Consider the following 27064-nt stretch of genomic DNA (forward strand, 5'->3'; position numbering starts at 1 on the left):
ATAGGAATAGATTAGGGAGTAGTATAATGAGAGGAGAGCAACAGAGTTTGGAACATTTTATCTGATTTTAGTGAGTATACCAACAGGTTTTGAGACTTTTTTGGTTATGTGTTGTGTGTGAGTTCTGAAGGTGAGTCTCATGTCTATGTATAGGCCAAAGGACTTTCCAGCATTTTTATTGCTGATGTTAACATTGTCTATCTGAAGCTGAATTTCATTTGATGATTTGCTACCAAATAAAATGTAGTCTTTTCTATGTTTAGTGTGAGTTTGTTGGTTGACATTCATGAGTGGACTTTTTTTAATTCGTTATTTACAATATCATTTAGTGTGTGTGGGTTGGTGTCTGAGTAGATGAAGGTAGTATCGTCAGCAAATAATATATATCTAATTACGTAGTTTTTTGAAGTGATTACCTTCAAGTTACCTCCTCCATGAGGACATGTGTTGTTAGCGGAGGACTTACGATGTGTTGCGTCTCATGTTTCGCCATGTACAGGCAACTCATAGAGGTCTGTAACCAGTAGAGCCCGAGCCCGGTGGGTTTCCTGATGGTTCATCGGGACCTTAGCCATGTCTGGGGCGCACGCCACCCTGTGCTGTAGCTGCCCCTAATTTTACTACAGTTATGTCTCGTTATACACGATAACAATACTGCACAGAATAAAAAATAAAGTTGTCTATGCCTTTCGCCATTAAGTACCACTATAAAAACTGTATATGATTTGCTTATTTCTCATACAGTATTAACTACTCCGATAAATTTTAAATTCATTCATTATTTTGATATAAGTTTTTTATTATTTAACAGGCTTAGGTATACACAGCAACGTAATCATGGAAATATTATATCATAATTATTTTTTACCAGTTTCTATAAGATTCCTCTATGGTAGCAGCACATTGCTGTGTATACCTAAGCTTGCAAATAAAAAAAACTCAAATGTCTTATTTTTTAACAAACTTAGATATACACAGCAATGTGCTGTTACCCTATTCTGATAACCCATACTAATACTGTACCTACTAAAAAGTAACCACTTTGTATATCTTATAAATAGAAGATTATTACTTAATATAATAGGTACTAATGAAATAAATATATAAATAATAATGCTAATTTATTTGACTCTAATCTCTCGAAAATTTGAACAGAGTCCATTATAAAATAATTTAAATATGGAAAGTACGGTTCATATGTTTAATTATAATATTGTATTGAGCTATGAGGAAGAGAACCATCGCGTTGGCCTCCACCTGGTGGTGACGTCACAACGTCAGCTGTGTCAGCAGACGTGTCGTGGCTGCCGACGGGAGAGGTTATACTTCACTTACTCGTTCCCTCTCACACAGCCATGGTGAGCCGCTTTATAATTTCTTGGTGTTGGTATATGTGTACTGAGACGTGTGTCTGTCCATGCTAGGCTATGTGACCCAGGTGTAAGGTTGAAGCCTGCACCCTGGTTGTGTGTTTGACAAGTGGTATTTACAGCTGGTCTTTTAATATTTTGTTTCCGAATGTTTTAACTTGGAGATATGTTAAGTCCATTCACAGTCGTGTATATTAGCATGTCAAGATGTTGGGATATTGTCCTTACAGTGCTAAGATGGTCCTTAAATACGTTTATGCCCGAAACTATGCGTGCTAGTGGCTTTACAAGAATGTAAACCTCAATTCTCTCTACTCTCATGAACCCAATGTACTGTACCTTCTTGTATATAAATAACATGGACCATGGTGGTTCCTCTCCCTAGTAAGGGATGCCTTGGATTACTGTACTTTGTTTTAGCTTAATTTGTATATCGTTAATATTTGTAATGTTGGAAATCTTATCGCAGGTTCCAGATGATTTAATACAATGACGGTAAGCTTTCACTAATATAATGTAACCTGTGATTGCATACAAGGCTTTCATTATTTTTCTATATGTAGCCGGGTTTCTCTGCTCTATAGTAATATTCATGGTTTCGCCAACCTGGAGCCTCTAGGCCAAAGTATTTTGTGCTTCATACATAAACTTTTATAGGAACTTGAGAATCTGTGTATGGTACTTGCTACAGAAAACCAGTGCCAGTTTCACAGCTCGCAAGGCGAGCATGGATGCTACTGCACTTATTCTCTAAAGAGCCCACTGAAATGAGCTGCCCTAACTCTATAATGGAGCCAATTTCTGTTGTAGTATTGGTTATAGAAGTGGTCCCAGTTATTTTCAAGAAAATGTAATCCTTTTTACAAACCAATTTTAATAGCCTTCTTGAGTCTGGCCCTTGGGCCAAGCATGGAGTAGAACTCTCGGAACCCCATCCAGGAACTGCTGTCATGCAGCTGAAAAACTTTAAAACTGGAATTTTGGATTTAGCTTGCTGATGTAAAGTAGGTCAGAACTTCTCAAATTCCTCAAACCTCATTCTTTACTTAGCTTGATATGTGTTGCACTTTTGTGCACCTCGGGCACGGTATTTAATTATAATTTGTAATGTCGTGAACTCCAGCACCTGGAAGATGGAAGCATAAAAGTTGAGCATTTCTGCTGGGGAACACTTGGCTATAAATCTTTTAAATTCCCCCAAAAGTTGGACCTCATGGCTTATCTGTACTTGGAATCTAAATGTTTTGGCATAATTTCATTTTTCAAATGTGCTAAGTGTTCAGAAATTGAGGAGGAATAAGTACCATGATACAGTAACTAGATGTATATTTGATGTAAATGGTTACAGCATTGTGATAAGTGTTGACAAAGTAAGCCATAAGTGGCTGATAATGGCAGAGACTGGCCATGGCTGGTACGACCAAAGGTGGCAAGAGGTTTGTTGCTGTTGTGTTGACTACCCAGATGGTGTCCACATAGCCCAATTTACAGCAAGGCTCCTTTATTGCTTGATGGGGAAACTGCTTGTCATTTGTAGTTCGTGGATTTCTTGGAACCTTTAAGTAACTGTTACATTTTTTCTAATGTAGTTGCTGCAGGTTATATAAAGATATACAATTTGGCAGTTGATCCATATAATAGCAGAGCTCATTGTTAGTTCTACCATGTTGCATTGGACCAGGTTAGCTTTCTTCGGTTTCAGCCAGGAAACGTGAACACATTTATAACTGTTCAAATACAGTATATATAGTGCCATGGCAGAAGCATAGTGTACAGTACTAATGGCACTGATACTTCAGGCTGTAGTGGAAAAAAGGTGTTGATTGGTCTCCCTGCTAATTTGAATAAAATAGTTTATTCAGGTAAGGTACATAAGAGATTTTCACAAATTGCTAGGTTTATAGATAAAGCTGGTACATACAATGCCTAAAGCCACTTACGCAAAGCGTTTCGGGCAGGAAAAATATTAAAGACTAAAACTTAATACTAATTGAGTTTAAAGTATAAAATGTCGAACAAATAAAAATAAGAACATGGCTGAAAAAGCAGCACAAATATAATTAGGTCGACAAACAGCGGTGTTTAGAAAACAAAAAACATGGGTTGACAATACAGGGGTAAGGTAGGTAACAGGGATTTTATTAGGTAGTGCTTCATTTTTATCTTAAAGACTGTTCCTCTCAACCAATTTAACATGATTGGGAAGGTCATTCCACATTCTGGGTCCCTTGATTTGTAGAGCATTTCTAGTTTAAGTCGTACTCTTGGAATATCAAAACTGTTTGTTTCTGGTGTGGTGCTCATGGGTTCTGTTACAACCTTCAATGAAGCTTTTGAGGTCAGGATTGGCATTACAGTTCGCATTTTATATATGTATAATACACATGAGAGAATGTGCAGTGACTTAATGTCTAACATATTCAGATTTGAGTAGGGGTACTGAGTGATGTCTGGGGCTAGAGTTGGATATTGTCCTAATTAAAGCTTTATATATTCTTTACATGCATAGTTAGCTTTGAAGTTTGGAATATACATAATACTGTACCTTCAGTAACTATTCAAGCTTGACATTTTAAGTGGTCTGAAAAAGTACCACTTGCTTTCCATCAGTAAAAATGCATTCCAAACGATTGTAATTACTTACAGTACCGTTTTTCAGTAATTTGTTTTTAAGCTCGGTACTGTAATTAAATAACCAGGTGTGTAAGCACAAATAGAACAATTAATATTCTTGTGTACAGGAAATGGTATTTGCCTTTTTTAATAATAATTTTAAATTTAATTTTGCAGCCAGCTTCACCAAGCTCGACCAATGTAGGAGCAGTTGCTCGCTCTCCTTCACGCACAGTATCTCCTCGCAGTGGAGGAGGATCTGGGGGATCAACAGTTAGGCAGCGTAAAACTACAACTACTACCTCGGGTCGCAGCACAGCATCAACTGGAGGCATGTGGCGTTTCTACACGGATGACTCTCCAGGCATTAAAGTGTAAGGGCTCGATCCTGTACTGCTTGTGTCAAATTAGGCATAAGAATGGGCCAAAATGCTGCTTTGATGTAGTGGTACCTTCGTTAACGATTTTAAACCTTTCCAAGATGGATCATACACTAAAATATCTTAAACCAAAAGGACTTTTCCCATAAATGTAAATTAATCTGTTTAACACCCCCAAAAATATTAACATACATTTTATACAGAATACTACTCATATTTTTTTTTTTTTTTTGCTATACTGTACAGGTACCTTACCTTATTTTTTTATTTATATACAAAAAAGGTACATTGGGTTTGTGAGGATACATAGCATGGTATTTACAATCTTGTAAAGCCACTAGTACGCGCAGCGTTTCGGACAGGTTCTTAATCTAACGGATAATTTTAAGGTGGTAAATTCTAGCAGAATTAATAAAATACATTGTAAGAAAGAGATGAGATTAGTAGGTATATTAAAGGATATTGGTTGCTCTGATTGCACTGACAGCTTGATTGGTAATTTAAACAAAGATTAATAAGCACCATACAGCAAATTGATAGCGCACATAAGACAGCAATGATCACAATGGTAAAGTTGTTTGGATTAGGTACATAAAGATTGGGAAGCACTAGATAGTGCAATTTTAAAGCAACAAAGTAGGAAACTTTGAAGATGAAATAAAGTACTCTTTACCTTAATTAGACTTATTGGTGAATGGAAGCCAGAGGTATTAGTATTTGGAAGGGAAGTCCCCTTCCATTATAACATCAGGCACTAGTGCCATTTCTGGGATTCTTTTTTTTTTTCATTTTGCAGGCATACCGCTAGGATCTGGTTGTGGCTCGCTGCTTGTCTCGATAAGAACCTGTCTATAGACACTAGTTTTTTCCCTACGTCTTGACACTTCTCTGTAGTGACATTACCCCTTGTTTATCCTCTATCGTCATCCTCACAACAATTTTCTTAGGTTGAACCTCGCCACTGACTTTCTTGGGACCCATAGCATGATGTATAATAAGAACTTTTATGTTCAGAAAACAATGAAATTCTTTACAAAGAATTAAAGTGCGGTCGTCATGCTAAGCGGGAGACTGGTAAACACTGAGCATGCCGTGCCCAGCAGACCCACGCACTCGCTCAACGAATAAAGGTATCGGACGAATAGTGTTCAAAGGCAAATTTCATGCACCAACTAAAATTTTGATGAATTTGACATATACCAAAAAAATTGTAATCTGGGGCAGTTGTAAACAAAGGTACCAATGTAGTATTTGTGTAAACATTGTAATGAGCATTTAATAATTTTTATTTGTAAGCATTGACGAGTGCATATTTTAAATTACTCGGCAGTGAAGGCATTGTTATACAGTGCAATCGATGCTATACAAACCGCAAAAGTAAATGATTGTGTTCTTGATGAATACAGAACTGTACTGTAATTACACAGAAATCACAATCGCGTGATGCATCAAATGAACAAATCCACAAGGGCTGTGACGAAGGTTCGAACCTACGTCGTAGAGGATCCCAGATGCTGCTTTAATCGACTGAGCTACGACATGGTAAAAGAATTGCAACCGGAAGTTCTACTGACCTTACTCGGATCCTGCAGCCACTTTGAGACAAACCAGGATTTTACAAAATTCGCCCATGCACCTATGCTCTATTAATAAGCTGTTCTACCTCTTTTAGGTAGGTTAATGCAGTGTCTGGGATCCTCTCGGATGTAGGTTCGAGAGCCCTCGTCACGGCCCTTGTGGATTTGTTCATTTGATGACACGTTAGTTTTTTTGTGTAATGAAGTAAGGGCAAAGAGGTAGAACAGCTTATTGATAGAGCTCGGGTGCATGGGGAATTGTGTAAAATCCTGGTTTGTCTTGGAAAAGCTGCAGGATCTGAGTAAGGTCAGAACTTTCGGTTGCAATAATTTTACCGTATCGTAACTTGGTCGATTAAGGCGGTGTCTAGAATCCTCTCAGACGTAAGTTTGAACCCTTGTCACGGCCTTTGTGGATTTGTTCATCTGTACTGTAATGTTAAGACTGTACAACTGAATTGAACCTACACTCCTGATCACCTTGGGGGGGGGGGCACAAGCTGTTGACTGGTCCATAATGGTCTTTTTAGACCCTTACCACCAAAAGTATTACTTGCATGCAGTTTTGAAAAATATCGCGCCACCAAAATAAGTTTAGAGATTCTCTCCCATCATGGTCCGGTAGATAGTGCCTGCCACAGGTATGTGTGGAATATATTATTAGATTTGATCACGTTTTATATTCCTTGCTCTTGTTACTTTCATAATTTTTTTATATTTTTAATGCAGTTGGTTTTGTTAGTCCCCAATATTGGGCATATCTTGAAATATAACACTAGGGGGGGACTACTTGGAGTACAATAAAGTTCAATAAAATTTGTATTCCATTTATCTGGGTTAAAGTATGGATAAGCTGAACACATGATGGACTTGGAGAACAGTCCCATTTTGTGACATTTCTGAATTGGCTTTACTTGGTTAGGAATACTGTATTGTAATTGACCTACCATCCTCCGAGTGGAATGCTCTAAGGTCCTTAATCTACTTAAGGTTTTGTTCCATACTTCTTGGAGCGGATAGGCATACTACCCTCTTTATTCCTTTCTTGTACTGTCTAAACTAGATTGTTGCCCTGCTAACTCGTCTGCTTCTTACTCTTCCCCCATCTTGATGCTTTGCACCATACTGGGTTGTGCTACAGCTCTGGTGCCTTTTGTTCGACTCCTATCCTCAGCTTGTATATTGACGTTGGCTCCCTGTGTCTCCAGGACCACTGTGATCGCTGCTGGCTTTGCTACCTTGCGCGGTCTTTAAAATGCCCTCACTCTTGACTGTCGTGCTTTGACTTTTGCCCATCCTGTAGTTCCTATTCCCCTTCACCACCTCCCTCTCTGTAACGTTGTCTTACCTGCAACATTCGCTCGGTTAGTATTGCCAATATTTCTCCATGTTCTGTCCTTGCCCCTGTGGAGGGTCCCCCTTCCTAAATTTTGTAAATCCCCAACCCACATCACTAAAGCTTTTACCACTCCTACAATTCTGAAATGCCTTTTCCTCAAACACTTTCTTCACACTCCCGCTCCATTTTAATCTTCACTGATGGGTCTAAGTCTGCAGACGGTGTAAGCTACTGTTGTTTTTTCTGACCACACCTGTGTGTGTCACCTGCCTCCGGAGACTAACATCTTCACGGTAGAACTTTATGCTATTCTCTTCGTCTACTGCTGTCAATCCTCCTTTATGGTTGTAGTTGACTCGCAGTGCCCTCGTGGCTCTGGAGTCTTTTAATCCAGTCCATCCAGTGGTAGTAGATTCAACATTTGCCCATTTCTTATCTCTAGTAGATTTAAGACAGATTTTGCTGGGTTCCCAGCCATATTGGTGTCTTTAAACGTGTGCGCAGACACTGCCCGTGAGGAAGCTATCCACACTTGTCCCATCTCCCGTAAAGTTATTCCTTATTCTGACTTTTACTCGTTTTTTTTTTTTTTTTTTTTTTTTTTTTTTTTTTTGAGATATATACAAGAGTTGTTACATTCTTGTACAGCCACTAGTACGCGTAGCGTTTCGGGCAGGTCCCTGGAATACGATCCCCTGCCGCGAAGAATCGTTTTTTCATCCAAGTACACATTTTACTGTTGCGTTAAACAGAGGCTACAGTTAAGGAATTGCGCCCAGTAAATCCTCCCCGGCCAGGATACGAACCCATGACATAGCGCTCGCGGAACGCCAGGATACGAACCCATGACATAGCGCTCGCGGAACGCCAGGCGAGTGTCTTGCCACTACACCACGGAGACTGCTAAATTATTCATTCCTTCATCCTTGCCTGTTGGCGAGGTTGTTGGTCTTATCAGTAACAAACTGTGTACTTTAAAAAGAGTGGTGTCCCTGTGGCCTTCCTCCTACCACCGTACCCTGTGATGGGAAACGGCTCTAGCAAGGTTGTGTATTGGCCATACACACTTAACTCGTGTCCATTTAATGGGGTGCTGCCCTGCTCCTTCTTGCCCAAACTGCATTGTCCCTCCTAGTCGTGCATATCCTTGTTGAATGTTCTGACATCCAGGATGAGCGTGTCTTGCTTTGTCTGTCCCTTGATAGTTCTTGGTGAATTGGATAAGTTTGATATCGTTCACATTATGGCTTTTTTCTCATTGGCATCCTTAGTGATGTTTAGTGCCTATGATTATGCCACACATTTGATGATGCTACATAGCCTTCCTGGCTTGGTGCCTTCTTTTGATAATTACTTACTTGGCCTACCACTAATTTCAACAGCAGTCAAAATTTTCATTTTTGTTAAATAACAGAATAGTGCTGTATCAAGAGAATGCTAATGGTTAATACAAGACATGTAATGCAATATGCCATAAAGATAAATTCTTAAAGATGAAGCATAGAGGTTGCTTTGACAAATGTTTAAATACAAGAGCCATGAACTAGAAATTAAAGTGAAATGTGGCAGTTCATAACACTGGATATAGATTGGTCAAATTAAACCTGTGTTTCTAAACTATATAAATTAGTTTGGTAGTGTGGGCAGAACATACTGTACAGAACTTCAATAGGGGGTAGGTTTACTGCAGTACAGATGGAAGTTGAGTTAATATTTGGGGGGGGGGGGGGGGAGAAAGATGGACTGGATGCATCCAATCTGGGAATAGATTGGATGCATGCCCATATGTTGAGTGTCCTACCACTTGCTGACTTAAACATTATGTATCTTTTTAACATTGAATATGCTATGAGTCTCCCTGGCTTGGTGCCTTCTTTTGATAATTACTATTTAACACTTAATGTATGGTGTATAAACTATGCAGAGTTGGCAATTATATTTTAACAATTGCTAATTTGCTTTTGTTTTCAGTGGTCCTCTACCAGTCCTGGTTGGTTCTCTGGTGTTTATTGCCACAGTCTTCATGCTCCACATTTGGGGCAAGTACACCCGGACTTAGAATTGCAGCCTGCTAAGCATCCCACCTCTTTGAAATCCTACAATTTTTTTTGTTTAATAAAATAATTAGTTCAATGTCATGGGATGTCTTCCAGTCAACATTGGATAAGCATTCCATATACAGTGTATGGTGCATGTGATGGAAGTTAGTTTTAAAGTGGTTTTCTATAATAAACAAATTCATAACTGTCTTTGTCTTCATTAGTGTTGTATCCAGGCTTGTTACTGTAAAGGGTTAACACACCCAAAAATGAATGAACTGCTCTTTACATAGTGTTACAGTATTCCAGGTGAATTTAGATCTACCCTGTGGAGTAGCTTCTCATTGGCAGCATTTGGCCCAAACTCATGATTTGCAGGTCAAATGTCTGGATAAGCATTACATGCAAAAATTTTCTTGAAGCTTTGTACATGGCTGCAATAACCTTTTACACAACTCATTCTTGCCGCAAACTTTAATTATTGTACTATAAAGCTGCTTTGTTTAGGGTAATGAAATTGATAAACTTTAACAATTAAAATCATTAACATTGTGGATACCTTTCCATAATGAGGATTGTTGCACAACTTTTTACTTGGATCATGAGACAAACTTAACAAATTTTAAACCTAACCTGAAGTACACTGTATTTTCAGGTTAGACTGAATTTAACATTTCAAGTAAATTAATTGCCCACAATACTGTGGCTTGAATTGTAATGAGTGGTAAGGTTGACACCCATATACTGTACTTTACCATTAGTATAAACGTTTACTACTACAGTTGTTCAAGTCATTATGCGTTCTTGATAAGCTGTGAATGCTTCCTCCTGATATCTGGTGGCTGCTGCAACCGGATCAGTGGCTTGTGTGATACCCCGGCCAACAATGACAATGTCTGCACCTCTGTCTAGGATGGCTGCTCTTGGAGTCACGTACTGAGAATACAACATTGAGCTCATAACTAGTGGGTTGATGGTGAACATGTTGCATCTCACAAAGATCCCTATTGAACAATTTATAGAAATCTGTAAAACTGTCATTGGAATGCTTGTTATTTGACAGACTATATAAATATTCCATTCAGCTGGAATGATTGTTCCACCACCATACAAAGACTAACCTGCTGTCCAAGCCCATCCATAGTTTTGTCAAGCTGTACCCCTGGTGTAAAGAGGATGAACCGTGGGTCATTACTCACACTGCTCTGGGACACAAACCCCACAACAAAGCAAGTGTGATTCTCTGCCATCTTAATGCAATCTAGAAAGGTAACAAATGGTTTACTTGGTACATAATCAAAGTTATTTGGTTATGGTACAGGTACTATCAAACTACTTGACAGGATCTTCCAGACCAGCCACTTTGGGCACAGTTCCTTCCTTCAGTTCTCATAACCCTTTCCAAATATTATGTACTGTATTCATACTTTTTGTACTTAGTTACCACTTTCAGTTGAAGAAATTGCTCTTCAGCAAAGTGGCCCTCATGCCTCAATTATTTACAAACCTATGAAGTAACCAAATGAGGAACTTGCAGGTACTAAGAAAAACAAAATAAATGGTAATTTGCCTGCTGGCCAAAGATTTGGCAATGTGCTCGTGTTAGACAAGACTGAATGCTGGGATCACAAACTAACCAGTTATGGTAGGCCAGGATTGAGAATCGAAGCTCCCGAGTACGTGGAAACCTTAAGTATAAGTGAGCCACAGTGACGATAAAGCACCTAACTTACTGGAAGCCTCCATGTATTTAGATGAAAGGGTATCACGATATACATGGAAGGTAACTGGAAGGCTAGGTCCCAAATTTACACATAAAAACACTGGAGTGAACGATATGGAAAGTGTAAAGTAAACTTCGTGAAAAGTGGAGGTGTTGTAGGCACAATCTGAGAACATTATGAACATCAGCGTTCCATGGCTATTCAACATCCTCCCAACATAAGAGGACGTGTTCAAGAAACAAGTAGACAAGTTCCTGCAGGAAGTACCAGGCTGTTGCTTGGAACAGCCTCTTCATCCAAGTTATTACAAGTCAAGCCTGGTCCCAGGTAGGATACCTTGAGTGTTCTGAGGCATGGGTTTCCCATCAGAAACCCATGCCTCTGGTGGATGAAAAAATGCCAGAACCAGTTGACCTCACTAAGGTAGTGCACCAACAGAGCAAAAAGTGCAATTGACAAACTGAGCCCCATTCACACCGCCACCATCTTCCTAACATTGATATGAATTTACATTACTGCCAGCAGTATGGTTTTTGAATGTAGAGGACTAACTTTTGAGTCAAGGCAGGACTGAGTGCTGCACTTTCACTTCATCCTGTAATGGCCTGCTGGGACCATCTTGAGAAAACTATGTGCTGTTGCAGGAAAATAGTTTGCAATGTTCCTTTGGAAATGGGATATTGCTTAAGTAACCAAGTAAGCTATGCTCAGATATTAGTATTAGTCCTCAATTACATTTACAATAAATGTAAACCATACATTTATTGAATGTAATGTGTAGTCTTGAGCAAGAAGTAACCAGTCAGAAGTCATATCATATCTTGAGGTCCTTGGTAAACCCTACTCACAAGTAACCTCATACCAAATAAGTAAGTACTATGCAGCAGCTGAATGTATTAAATATGCCAAACTAGAAGATATAAGAGAACATGATCACATACAAAATTGTGTCAAGAATTTACCAAATTGTTTAGGAAGAATAACAAAAATTCACAACATCGTGAACAAGAGGACATATATTCAAACCCTGTGAAATTTATTAAAAAATACAAGCAGCTCTTATTAAACACATTAAAACTATCACTAATTTTTATGGTAAAACTATCAAGCATATTTATAAGGCTCTGGCTTATGACATACTACCTAAAAATAAAATAAAAGCAACCATTGGTTAATTTGTTTTTAATAACTTTCGTCTAGTATGATGAACTTTCCCATGGCTTTTGAACATTTCAAGGCAAAACATTCCATCATTTTGTTCACTATTATTCCCTCAATTATTTTCCTGAAGGATCAGTAGAAAACCCTCCATTCCTGCTGGTTCTCCTTTATGTTAGTTTGGAAAGCTTGATGAATGTATGGATATCATTAACAACAGGTTGTATAACATTAGTCAAAATAATGAAAAATATACTTGCCTGATTTTTTAAAGAATATATATACACAAATAATAGAAATTTAAGACTCACTTTTAACATTGTCTTCAGAGTTGAGGGCTCCTGAAGAACTCATCTGTGCGACCAAGACACAGCCTCGGGTGCGCCTGTCAATAGCAGACATGAGTCCTGCCAATTGTCAAACACAGTAATTACACATACACATCAAAAATAAGTAATTATCAAAAGAAGGCAATAAGCAGGAATACTACATAGCACCACATATATAAAAAATAACACTGAATATTAAAAGTACATTTCTGAGCAAAATCATTAAATTTGTTTCAGTAAGGAAGCATCTGCTATTCCAAAGAACCAGGCTCATATACAACTAGGAAGGGTAACATTCTGGTACCAGCACCACAGGGAACCTTAAAGTGTCCTTGCAGGGTCATTAAAGGTGCTAAGGCAGCATTAGAGAAATAGTCAAGGCAGCCCAGAATGACAAGGTACATGCATACTGTAATTAATCACAACCGTTTCAAACCTTCACTTGACATCACAAATGAGAGCCAAAGGAGGACTATTTTTATTTGCCTGCCTGGCCAGCCCCACTGACTATCACAAGAAATGGTAAACCTTAGCGTCCACATAACCAAAAAAAAAAATCTAAAAACTTCATATTTTCAAAAATTAGATATTATGCTCTCCACTCTGCTCTCCTTTCACATATACTACTCGCTAATCTATCCCTATCTAACATACGGTATCTGAGCATGGGATTTAACCACCACAAATTACATCAAGCCCATCATCACCTACCAAAAATCTGCTATCAAAACTATAGCTGTCTTCAGACAACACACAACCTCTCTTTAAATCCCTATACATGGTAAACATACACTGCACACATTCTCTTGTGCTATTTACATGTGCAAAACCTTGTTCTAAATGCTAATCCTGATCTGAAACTCTTCCTTGACAGATGTAATAGAACCCATGAGCACCACATCAGTAAAAATATCTTTGATATCCCCAGAGTCAGACTAAATCTGTGCAAACACTCAATGCAAATAAAGGACCCAGTTTATGGAACTCGCTCCCTAATGAACTAAAAAAATTGTCCAACCTTTGCTTTATACGTACCCGATTTACCCGAGGGCCACTAATCCTAGTGGCCCTCAGGTAAAGAACAGGACCTGTCCTTGACAAGGAGAGAAAGCCAGCAGCTTGTCAAAGGTCCCCCCATTTGCCTTTATGATCTTTTCCAGTTAGAGTATAAAAATTAACACAGTTTTGGCATTATCGGAAATACTTTTACTTATTAGTTAGATTTAGGACTTGCCTGAAACACTATGCATGTTAGTGGCTGTGCAAGATTGTAATACTCAAACACCAATGTTATGTATTCTCACAACCCAATGTAGCTTTTTATATAAATAAAATAAAACATAAAATAGTACAATAGTACTATTGTAAAAACCCAGGATTTCCAGAGCCAGACCATCCTTCATAGTTCCTGGTGCAAACAGTGTCTGCAGAAAAAAAAACAACGGATGACATGAAGGACCGGAAGATTCCGATGATTCTGCTTTGAGACGCTTTTCATAATCATTAAAAACCATATTTTTCAGCAATTTAATTTGTTTGCAAACATTTTTAGCCAAGAAAATCCACAGGAGCCGTGATAAGGATTTGAACCTATCCATTGGGTATTTCCAGACACATGATTTAGACGATTACACCAAGTTAAAATAATTTCATGTTGTGGCATAGTCATCTGGAGCATGTGTGGAAATACCCAGCTCATACTTTCGAATCCTCATCACGGCTCCTGTTGATTTTCTCATTGATATATGACGATAATGTGATTTCTCTGTGGATTTTTAGTCGACAAACACAAACTAGAAAATAGAGATGGAGGACTCGCTTGCGATGTAGAGATATCCTCACCCAGTAGAGGAAGGTACCAGTACTGTACTGCTAACCCCCATTTAGTAAGAATTATGTTAGTCACCAGTCACCACATTCCAGTAAAGCAGGTAGAGACTTAAACAAGGCATGAACCATAAATATGCAGATACTGTATTATGCCAGAAACCCCTACCATGGAGTGGAACTAGTCACAAAGCACATGGCTCCAGGACATGAATGGGACAAACTTAACCTACCTAAATCAACCTGCACACAGCATCAAAGAGAAACGATAACAATTGCTAGAAACCTGGCAGGCTCTAATGAAGCATTGAAAGGTGGAAATCTGAAGACTAAATTAAGATGTGAGAAAGGAGGAATAAATAGGTCAACACAGACATGGTCAGCATGAGCAGCACTTGTCTGGCAGTCATTGTGGTGCCAAGAGAGAGTTCAGAAGGACTTTGAATGCTCATGAATGCACCTTCCGTCAGTCATTCTGGGCTGGGTTGAATGTTTTGCAAGTGCCCCAGTAACTTAAATAACTCTCAAGAGACATCTGAAAAGTTTCCTATGGATCTGGTGCCAGAATATTGTCTTGACTGTACATGATCCTTGTCTTATGAGACAGCAGATGGTTACATTCGGAAGCAACCCAATGTCATTGCTCTAAAATATGTATGACTTCTTTCAAAATAGTTTTTACTGTTTAATAAATTACCTTTAACAACTCCATCACCCGGAATGCCATGGGCTGTCACCAGATCTGCCCAGTCTACAATCTTGTAAAGGCCACCACCATACTGCTTGGCTACTGTACTGCCAACGTCTCCAAATTTACTGCAAGATTAGAATGTATTACCAAATAATGAACACAGTACGAGTTAGTAAATGAGTACCTTGAATTTACTTATTAACAGTTAAAATAAAGATGCATTAAAGCTTTAAATATCTTTATAACAGTACTATAATGACAAAATATCTACAACACAAGTATCAAAAATTGTCAATAAAAAATAAAGTTTAAGACTACCCAAAATCTACCAATCAACTGTATTCTCAACTGCATATACAAGCCCAGCAAATAACTCTGACTTTAGTCTCCGAGTTCACCAAGAGTGGCATATTGTACTCTTATACTGCAAGAATTACTTTTTTTTCAGTCTCCCTTCCATGGGATACACCTAAAGATGAAGAGCAGATCACTAGTGTGTCTACTGGATACAAATGCCTCTGCTGCAGTTCTATGCACTGGATATTCATATTACTGTATACAAAATCATGAATTTCCTGAAAGGTCAACACATCTACAGTATTTTCCATACTGCATTACCAAATTATTAGGTTAAATTGTAAACAATAAGTATTAACCTATTAGCCGATGCAATTAGTAATTTGACAAAAATTTACCGATGTTCGATAAAAATTGCCTTTCTGAGCAAATTGACTTTGATATTCTTTTGCCATTCTTCCTAGTTTTATGTAATATAATTCATAATTGTCAAAAATAATTATCTCTAACATCACCAGAGTCCAGGTAAATAGATTCAAACATGCCACACGAATAAAAGATCACAAAGAACTCTTATATAAAAAAAGTTTGGCCTATACTTTATCCAAAAATAAAACAAAGAAATACTCAATTCCTCACCATAGTACCCCCCACCTTGTACTCCCCCAGTACTGTATTATTTAAATACTGTATATAACTCTCATTAACACCATTTCTCATTATCACCATCTTCCCCCTAGTACCATGTTATACGTAACACAATAATCACTATCACCACCTTCTCCTAGTACAGTACTATGTTATACATAATGGCTATATAGTTATATTTCTTGAAGATTAACTGTTCACCCTGTAACTTAGAAATCACAGCAAATTCCCAAAGTAAACTTCAACTTCTTTGCAAGCTGTAAGATATGTCCAAAATTCTATGCCTCTTCAATGGCTTTGCAAAATTGGACTAATTAATCACCAAAACCTGTAATAAAATAATTCACTGCACCATTTTGTTTACAAGCTAAAATGCCAGTATCTGTGGGAAGCAAATCATGTTGGGTATAACTGGCAGTGCTGGCACCATGGTATTTTTAAAATGTCCCCAAAGGATCATACAGTACTAGTACAGTACAACACTGGAACACTATTATCCGTTGAAGGATATCTGTAAATCTTTTACCAGCTCTCCTTGGGAGCCCTTAGATTACCACAGAATGCCTAATAAAGGTACGAATATCCTTTAAAATGCCAAAAGTAGATCTGTTGAAAGTATGGAAATATCCCGGTGTAAATGGTAACCAACCTTCCACATGACAACCACAGTGGGGAGGGGAAACAAGGACTATACATTCTTTTTTTATGAAAAATATTTTTACTTATCAATTACACACCTGTCCTCAAAGAGTAAAAAGTTATGCTTAGCAGCAAGGTTCCTCAATTTGTCAATGGTGTCTTGGCTGAAGTCCGTCAAGATATTTATATGAGTCTTCAAAAGGCATATATGTGGCCCAACCTGAAGAAATAACACCTTAAACTTAAAAAATTAATCACAAATTTTTTTAACAAACAATTGAAATACTGTACCGAAGAAAAAATATCCGTCGATATGTAAGAAATGGCGAAAGAAAATAAATTAAGCATTTTCAAATACTTAAGATAGTATCATATGCAAGCTTGGATGATCTGTACAAGGGAATGGTGCTGTATTTCTTTGTAAGAGAATAACTGAATGCAGTGTGCTTGTCATAATGCAAAATTATATTAACATTTCTATAACTAAATTGTAGAGGAAGGTGAAGGTGGTGGATGTGATTGTAGAGGAAGGTGAAGATGGTGGATGCCACTGTAGAGTAAGGTGAAGATGGCGGATGCCACTGTAGAGGAAGGTGAAGATGGTGTTACTTATCAACCAGCACTTACTAACTAGTGGCAGCAGGGAGTGCTGCCGGTACCAGCAAGGTACCTGCTTGTATCTGGCTTGTATCTTTTGTATCTGGCCTGTTTTTTTAATTTTCTTTACACATGTGTCTGCTCTTTAGAGTTGCACATGAAGGTTGCTGCAACAACTTTTAATACATTCAATTTGTTGACAACCCATACAGGATACAAGTATTTTTGTAAATGTTTGACACTTTTTACATTTCCTGCTTCCACTAATATCCTCTAGTTGTATTTTCTCCCAATTTAAAGAGGCTGTCCTTGTCCATCTTGTCAATTTCCTTCTGAATTTTGTATACAGTTACAGTACATTCTACCTGCTCCTCTTCTCGTCTAGTCTTGCAAAACTGGTATTCCTTAACCTGCCCTCATAGTCTCCTCATAATTCAGGTGCTGGTTCTACTGCAAATTTATATACTTTCCCAGTTTTATTTTGTGCATCTCAAGCTGTGGATTCCATGCAACTGCTGCTTGTTCTAATACTGGTCTAGGTGGCCTTGAAAAAGTCTATGTTTAGATTTTTAAATGCTGTTCATATGTTTTTAGCTTCCTCCATATGCTGATGTTATCCTGCTTTAAGTACGTCTCTGGTATTAGTGTTAGAAATAAAATATATATCTCCTGCCAAGACTTCTCTTTCCAAGTTCTGTAATTCTGTACTGCAAGCACTGCAATCCTCCTCAGTTTTCATATTTCTCATTAATTTTACAGCATCTGCATTCTCTTTGTTTTGTCTTGCTGTTTTCATTACAAATTTAAATTTTGTCTTCTTTGAACCCTATTCTACAAAAACGTTATACTGTATTGTATTTTGTTGATCGCTTCCTGCAAGTCGGCGTTCAATCCCTGACCGTCCAAGTGGTTGGGTTCCATTCCCCTCCCCTGTCCCATCCCTAATCCTTATTTTCCCTCCTTCCAAGGGCTATATAGTCGTAATGGCTTGGCGCTTTCACCTGATACTTCCCTTTCCCTTTCCTCCCAGCATCATTCATGCTATCAAAATGTGTGTTCCACTTTTCAATTATTGTACTGTATACTGTATTGTGAACTGTTGTACTTTAAAAAATTATGAGATATTGTGTATACATAGTTGATAAGGTACCAAGAAAGTCATCCTGCAACTTGTGTATCAGAAATGGGAACTCTAATCTTGCTTAATACAGGGTATTTTAATATTCTAATTTAAGTATACTAAACTTATAACTGTACCTTAGCTGCCAAGGAAATTAATTCCTCTGTTGTGTTAACATCTGCAGCCACACACAAATTTGTCTTCTTGTTGGACATTATCTCAAATAGCCTACGAGTCACTGGGTGATTTGTGGTAGTGCTACGAGACTCAAAGGAACTATTTTTCCGCTCCATCACTTGTAGCCCTGAAAATATAGCATTGAGGGTATTGAAACACCCCTTTCTGAGTGGGCCATCAGTTGCTCCAATAGCTAGGACCAGCCCTGGACAATACTTACATGTCAGGCCTGGTTAACTTAAAGAGAGTCCCACACCAAGTAAGTTTTCAGTTTGTTTTGCTGTATTGGGTAGATCTTAATCACACCATTTGAGGGGTAACTGCTTGAAGTTCTAAATGACATCTTCTGGCATTCACTGATTGATTGTAAAGTGCACATAATACCCAATGTGTGTTTTTCTTGCATGTAAGCACTATTTGACCTATCATTACTCGAGGATTTTTGACAACTTTTTTTTAATGTACTGTATAATTATACATAATTTAAAACCAAGTCGTCTAGCATTAGTAGCAAAAGTACATCAGGGAAAGAAAAGAGAAACGGTTTCATTATATAAGACTCCCGAGTTATTAGAGAAACTTACCATGGCTATATACTTTGGCTGGGGAGGAAAACATCAAGCAGAGGAATATACTGTACACTGGTACTAATAAAACTAAAAAACAAATCACAGAGCTTATAAGAAAAAAGAGAGAGTAGTGGTGGCAAGTTCTGACAAATACGTTTGAGACCATCAAAATATAAAAAGTTAGATGATGCTGTTTACCAGTCATTTATGCAACACTGTACATTGGTTAACTGTTGGTGGCACAGCAGAAAGCATTCCTGTACACTATAGTACTACTGGACCTATATCAAATAAACAGTATAATAATGTTTAAATATGCAGTTACAGTATGGGAAAATACATTTTTACTGCACGGTGCTACAATTAATTTTCTTCCACTGGGTAATGAAGACTAGTCTGTGCTACAAAGTATTGCTTTTAGTAGTATTTATATTTATACTGTACTGTATATAAAAATTTATTTGCAAGCAATCATTGTACATGCATTATATTTCCCTAAATATACAGAAATATGTATCGTATGATCAGTTGTAATTAAAAACTGAAAAAATAGGTGATAATTAGCCCCCCCCCAAAAAAAAAGTACGAATATTCACAAATTCAGATTGGGTCCAGAACAATATGATCCGGATTTTGGAGGTACAGTATAGATATAAATATTTAAAATTTACATTTTTATTTTCTCAAACATACAGTTGACAGCATTATATTTTATATCACCACTGATCTTAGTTACACCAATCTGTTATGAATTTGTTCCTTATTACATGATGGCCACAAAATCACAAGTGTATATTCAGCAGATCTGGTTTCCCATAAAACTTCACTTTAGTTGCAGTACCTAGTTATGCAAATTATAAACTAAAAAAAAGTAAAATATAAATCAGAACTAATAATTACCATTTTTACCAGAGACCTTTTCTCTGGTGACAATCGATGTGTCATTATGTGAAGAGATGAAAGTCAAGACAGAGTCGCGTGTTGCTTTGTCAATCCGACCATGCTTCAGAAGAATTGCCATCATCTGAGGATTGAAGACAATTGAATCTCTACTGTTAATATCTCATATCCTCTAGGCAAAGAAGCACTGTATGCTTGAAACTGGACACGAGAGCAAAGAGGCTCAGTTCACACTGAGAAAATATCACTACATCTTGGCCTTCCAATAGAATCATGCTACCTTTATGGCTAAGACTCACTAGTGGCCTGTAGCTGAACAATTACGTATACATGCCACATTATCACTAACTCCTATTTCTCACTTATGCAGAGGAGAAACACCAGTCTTAAGAAAACAAATTTAGTCTTGAGCATTGTTAAAAGCTTCTTTCTGAGCCAGACCCTCAGATGCTTCCAAAGCCCGAGACTTTATGGGGTAATTCATAACTCAGCACCTTCCAGGCTCTCATGACAGGAGAAGGGTATCTTTGCTAAATTGTCTTGTCATATATTTAGGGAAAAGAAACAGAAGATCATTTACTCAAGCCATCAATAAGAAAACCAGTTTGCTATACAGCAATACAGAGGAACAAATCACAACTCTTTAATGCCTCCTGCAAACTATTTGTGAAGCATAGCTACACCATACCCATCACAGCCACCACCATCACAAAAACAGGGACAGGATAGCTGCCAACTCCTACTTGAAGTCCAAACCATGCCAGGAAAAGATGGGACAACAAGGGTGGGAACTGGAGCATTTAAGTGTCTTCCTCAGAAAGAAGCATTTCCTTGCTCAACAATGACAATTCCATTTGCATGCATTCATCATGTGTAGTGCCTAATATTTATAAATGACTAGCATGCATAATTTTTTTATATATTAAATTTTAAAAACTTATCTTACATATTAGATAATTTTAATATAGCTGGAATTAAATTTTTCAATTTGAGACAACTTGGCAACTTGACAAACTTTTTAAAATTGGACTAAATATGCCCAATTTAAAAAAAATATTTTGCCTAATGTAGGTAAAACTAGGCCTGGACAAACTGATTGATTAATCATTGATTAATCACTGTAATATGTTCATTCATTTAAAATCCAATAATGTTATGCTGTGATGCAAGAAAAAATTCATACTCCCACATCCATATGCACCTCACCCCCATACACACAGTCACTCACCCACCCACCCACATCACGCACCAACACTTTCAAAACCATCAGTAGTTTCAAAGTGTCATATGAGAGAGTATTAGGAAGATGGGAGACCATGAGTGTAGCTCTCATCCTGTAACTACACTTATGAAATTACACTTAGGTACAGTAATTACACACACATACACCTAAAATTGAGTAAAATATTGTATTTCTAAACACCATATTGAAACTGTATTCATTACCTGACAAAGATGTAGTCCATTTTGAGTGTTCTACATCTCAAAGTTATGACTTACCTCACTCATTGTTACTAATGGAACAACATTGATGCCCATGGCTTGGAGATTTGCAGCACCACCTTGCTCACGGTCCAAAAACACCACAGCATCTTTTACGTCCAATTTTAATTCTCGAAGGGTCTGAAAAAAGTAACTAAAAATTTTCTAAGCAGTCCACTTGGTTGCTCCATTAGGTAAGATTCTATCTGCATTTGGTTAGGATTTGCAGTAAGCAGGGTGGGTTAACATTACATGCTGTTGTGACTGGGAACATTTTAAACCATCTCAGTTGGGTCTTGTTCATAGAAAGACACTGCAGACTCCTAAATCTAGTCAGAATCAAGTCAGAAAAGGTATTTACACAAACTAAAAACTTTTCAAGCACGATTTGGCATCACAGAGTTCACAAAGTTTCAGCTTAGTTAACTTCTGATCCATCTAGTACATAGGTCACTACCATCACTTGCTAGTAGTATTGTACTGGCACCACAAAGCTGCCCATTCCTATTTTACTATATTAAACCCAACTGTAGAATATGAAAAAAATCTCCACTAAATACATAAAGCCAAGGAAGAAAGGGCTGTACTAGAAGCATACTAATGTACAAATCAGATAAATGCTTTTCACTTACGATAACCTATTGTGTATTCATATTCAAATAGAATATGTTCTTTAGAATTCCATTTGCATTGAAAGCTTTACTTCCTGTTGTAAACTGGCTAGAACAAGTTTCACCAGATGTTTTTGAAGACAAAAAAGTTTTTGATACAACTTTGATATGTGCTGGGGCCGGGGGTGAGGAGGGATATAAATGAATACAATAAAAATGGGACATTGAATGCAATCAAATAACCCCTTTCTGTATAGTCCTAAGTTCCTGTTAACCTATGTCCATGGCACAAATTAAATCATAGTGAATGAGAAAGGATTTTTTTGGGCTATCTCGGCCCACCGAAAACAATGACCAGCCATCTTGCCCACATAAATGATTAGTAGTAGTTTCATCCTCCTGCATGAGAAAACTAGCCAAAGGGATTGCAGATGCATCAATAGAATATTATTTTTAAAAGTGCATTCTACAATCTTCTGTTTTACCAAATATTCAGCAATCTCCACAGTCTTTCATGAACAAGACCTTGAATAATAAATCTTGAAATATTTGTCTTAAGATTTCCATATATGGCTCTGATTAATATTGTACTTAATGGAATGTGAATTACACAAAACAAATGCTATCTTAGCAAAATGATTCTGCTTCTAAGCAATGTAATGAACATGAAACAATTTAGCCATACCTAAATGCACACTAAATTAAGCCTATGGTATACAATATTCCAATTCTTGTCAAGTAACATACTAGACAATTATACCAATGCTCAGATGTTTTTAATACTGTACTAACAAGGTGGTTGGAGTGAGGGTAATGACCAAGTAAATATATGCACTGTACAAAACATGGAAAGCTGGTAAAGAAACATGAATATACACTAAGCATTCAGCCAGATAGGAAGCAATCAAAAGGCAAAACAAATCATAATAATTTTCAAATCCCAATGCACCTTTATGTACAAAGGACACTTTACAACTATGGGTTACCTTGTCTCTAATAGTAATATGTATACTGAAGACATCTATGAGTTAGTAGAGTCTACTACGTGTAATGTTGAAGACAACTATTACTACTGCAGTAAACAATTGAAATAGCTATCCAAAAATCTTGTATAATGCTCAAAACTGACAGGCAAGTTGACACACAAGTATAAATTATGTGAAAATAATGAGAGTAAGAAACATGCCAGTGGCTGATGTCAAGTTTCTGCAATGTAGGCTTAACAAAAGAAACAATGACCAAAAAAAAATAGGACCAGAGTTCAACAGGCTCATAGATCTGGATGATGCATTCATTATCTTCCCTCAACAGCCTCACAGACTTGGATGATTACCTTGAGGTAATCATCCATTCGAGAGCATTTTGGGCAGATCCTTATCAGATAAAATTAAGAGTAATTAAAAGGTACATTGTAACATTTATCTTATTTCATCCAGATACATTCAATATCAACAGTACCTCAACAGTCTCATAGACCGAGGAACCAGAAACAATGACATCCTCTAACATTAGACACTTCTGGCCTTCATTGTAGTTCCCTTCCACCAGTTTCTTGGTCCCATAACCTTTTGTCTCCTTACGCCGAATCAGCATGGGTACATCCTGTGAATATTTACAAGTACACGTATAGTAATTACCAAATAATATAAATAGACAGTCATGGCTGAAGGTTAATAATAACCTAATAATCATTCAATTAACACAGTCTTTTACTAAAAATATTAAAATTCCTTTGTAATCGGTCTTCTATTAAATATATGAAGTCAAAATTTATTGTATACAGTTGGCTTGAAAAATCTGGCCCTCATTATAAGTGGGATCTCAATCAGAATCTTAAAATAGTGGAAGCCTTAACAATTTTTATAGTGCCTCCCTAATAAAGCACAACCAAGCAATACAAACTGTTAAAAATATTGTACAGTATATATTTTTAGCAGTTTGAATAGTAGGTCCAAAACTATACTGTATATTGCATTTACATTAAGCATAAAATTTCGTACAAAACACAACTTCAAACTACTGTACCAGAAAAAATTAATAAATTACAGTAGGGTACAGTAATTACACAGTGCTTACTTGCTTGATGGAGATAACAGTGGCGATGGGCAAGCCTGTGTAGGCAACGCCACAAATTAGTTCATAGTCAGCTCCAGGTCGTTTGGCCCACATTAGGTCGGCCACTGTTTCCTGATGACAAAATTACAATATTCTATTTATGGACTAGGTCTCCAGCAAGAGCAGACTAGCAGCCCTCTCACAGTGGAGGACAACAACAATATTTGTAAATCAAGCCATTCACGAGTCTCGTCCACATTATATGCAACATTTGATATATGTACTATACTGTATAAGCACTGTACTGTACATTACCTCCCGATTATTTTTTGACAACTTGATAGGGATGAAGTTCTACTCCAGAAAATCAGAAACTAACAAAATTTTATATTTATTTATATACAGTACTGTACTGTACAAGATGGTACATTCGGTTGTGAGAGTACGTAACATTGGTGTCCTTACATTCTTGCAAAGCCACTAACACGCATAGCATTTTGGGCAGATCCTTATCAGATAAAATTAAGAGTAATTAAAAGGTACATTGTAACATTTATCTTATTTCAACATGATAACTACAATAAAAATTGATAGCATTGATTATACTGGTGATTTGCATGTTTTAAGTACTGTACTAGGTACAGTATTTAAGACATACTGACAAGACTAAGACATTTACTCAAGCCATGTACTTAAGACATGACTTAAGATAAACTTAAGTTAAAATTGGGTGAGTGGGCAGCACAAGATACAGTGTAAGTTTGAAGCACAAAGCAGGAATCTATGAGGATGTAATTAGGTACCAAGTAACAGTACAGTAGTTATAATTACTTAATTGCAGTTATCTCCCACATGGCAAAATTTATCTTCTAAAACAGGAATATTGCTGCTTCTTTGCTTTGCATTTGAATAAAATTCAGGTTGAGCAATTCTTTAATTCAATAAGTGAACTAAACTAAACTTGAATTCATTATGCTGTGTTTTATATTTTAGCTGTGCTAAAATTTTATTAATATTTTAGCTGTGCTGTGTTTTATGCTTTATTTACACGGCATCTCTGCATAGATTTGGTCAAACTCGGAGAATGTCAAAGATATTAGATTCAAATAAAATATTCATGAGTTATACCTATTCATCTAAGTTGAGTTTCGAGTCAGGGATGTTATTAAGGGGACATCAGAAGGGGACATCAGTTCCAAATATGCCCAAAATATACAATAAATGAAAACTAGTTCGATTTCAATCAAACTTTTTTGAAGAGTTGTATATGAAAATGGTTTCATCTGGTCCAAGTCTCAGCATCGTAGCAGAAATGGGAAGAGAGAAAAAAATATTGAATTATGTGTCAAAAATTTTCCAAAAATTAACATCAAACAAGTGTGATTAATTTAAATGAGTCATTATCAGTCAAGTGTCAACTGAAATCATGTCTATGACTCAGCTATCACAATAGCATATAATAAAAATATTTAATAATTAGTTTTATCCAAAAAAAATTTAGTTAAAAAAAATTGATTTTTTTTTCATTTTTTTCTTATTTGTTTATCAGACGATTTGCATGAAACATACACCTGACTGCACGTTAAGCCTATCTGTAAGGGCGCCAATTTTGGAGGAAATTGGTTGATGTCAACCTCAGCCACAGATGGCAGAACCTTAATTTATTTTTTACTTATTTATTTTCAAGTAACATAAACGTTCTTATAACTCTTACATGTTTTATTCAATTTACTTGAAACTAACACCTTATATGTAGAGTTTATATTGCTACAATCTGGTTCGAGCTTTTTTTCCTAAGTTCATTTATTGCTTTTATAATAGTAATAAACATGCTATATTTGCATGATTTTAGGGGGGAACTTTGACTATTTGTATTAGTAAAACTAAACATATTTTTGGAAAATCCGCTGAATCAAGTCCTTTATTATATGATAATGTGATAGAAGAGTGTCATAGAAATTATTTCATTTGAAACATGTGGTTGAAGATAGAGGTTGAAAATGTGTAAAAGTCGTTGAAAAAAAAAATCCCTTTCTATTTATTGCAGCCTTTTTTCATATACAACTAGTCAAAAAGGTTTGTCGACATTGAACAACGTTTATAAAACTAATTGATGGTCCCTTAAAAATACACTACAAAATAAGGCTTTGCAAGTGAAAATAGCACAACAAATGAGTGGTGTGTGTGTACGTGTTGAATATTATAAATAAATAAATAAATAAATGTTTATTCAGGTAAAGTACATACATACAAGAGGTTATACAAAAATTGATAGATTTATAGATAGAGCTAGTACATACAATGCCTAAAGCCACTATTACGCAAAGCGTTTCGGGCTAGAAAAACATTAAACATTATTTAGAGACTTGAACAGAGGGGGATGCATCATGTCTGAAGGCTGAGTATATTACTGACACTGACCATAAGCTTGGGGAAGGAGACAATCATGCGAAGGTCAAAGTACACGGGGGACTGTAAGCCGCTCTTGAGGGTGAAGCTGCCGAACTTGACCACCCCGATGGTGTGGAGGTCAAGTATACACTGCTGGAGCTGCTCCTGGAGGTGCTGCTGCTGCTGCTGCTGCTCCGGGTGCTGGCCGGCACCTTCAACACAAGACTTCTGCTCTACCGCACCTTCCATGTTCCTTAGCAACTCCTGCCCGACTGCTGCTGCTGGTTCTCCCCGCATTCTCCAGCCTACCCTCCCCAAGCCACACCCCCACCCTCCACCAACCAATACCCGCAGTTACGCTACCCCCAGTAACGCCACTCCCGGTAACGTTACCCCCAGTAACTCCACCCCAGTAACGTTACCCCCAGTAACGCTACCCCCAGTAACGTTACCCCCAGTAACGTTACCCCCAGTAACGCTACCCTCAGTAACTCCACCCCCAGTAACGCTACCCCCAGTAACGCTACCCCC

At 37.3% G+C, this 27064-nt stretch overlaps 2 protein-coding genes across 2 annotated transcripts; one reads left to right on the forward strand and one right to left on the reverse strand.

Annotated features, from left to right (window-relative positions):
* The first annotated feature begins 1202 nt into the window (after positions 1 to 1202).
* Positions 1203 to 9524, forward strand: Sec61beta (Sec61 translocon subunit beta). Its single transcript, XM_045757614.2, has 3 exons — positions 1203 to 1358; positions 4161 to 4357; positions 9251 to 9524. The coding sequence occupies exons 1-3, from the start codon at positions 1356 to 1358 to the stop codon at positions 9336 to 9338; spliced, it is 288 nt and encodes a 95-aa protein (XP_045613570.1). The 5' UTR covers positions 1203 to 1355; the 3' UTR covers positions 9339 to 9524.
* r-l (rudimentary-like) lies at positions 9396 to 26856 on the reverse strand. The gene is made up of 11 exons (XM_045757613.2): positions 26564 to 26856; positions 24164 to 24274; positions 23546 to 23689; positions 21495 to 21617; positions 19995 to 20118; positions 18486 to 18652; positions 16730 to 16851; positions 15054 to 15172; positions 12512 to 12607; positions 10440 to 10579; positions 9396 to 10254 (listed from the first exon to the last, which is right to left on the reverse strand). The coding sequence occupies exons 1-11, from the start codon at positions 26828 to 26830 to the stop codon at positions 10105 to 10107; spliced, it is 1563 nt and encodes a 520-aa protein (XP_045613569.2). The 5' UTR covers positions 26831 to 26856; the 3' UTR covers positions 9396 to 10104.
* Between the last annotated feature and the right edge of the window lie 208 nt (positions 26857 to 27064).

The sequence above is a fragment of the Procambarus clarkii genome, chromosome 67 (assembly GCF_040958095.1).
Source record: "Procambarus clarkii isolate CNS0578487 chromosome 67, FALCON_Pclarkii_2.0, whole genome shotgun sequence".
Taxonomy (NCBI): domain Eukaryota; kingdom Metazoa; phylum Arthropoda; class Malacostraca; order Decapoda; family Cambaridae; genus Procambarus; species Procambarus clarkii.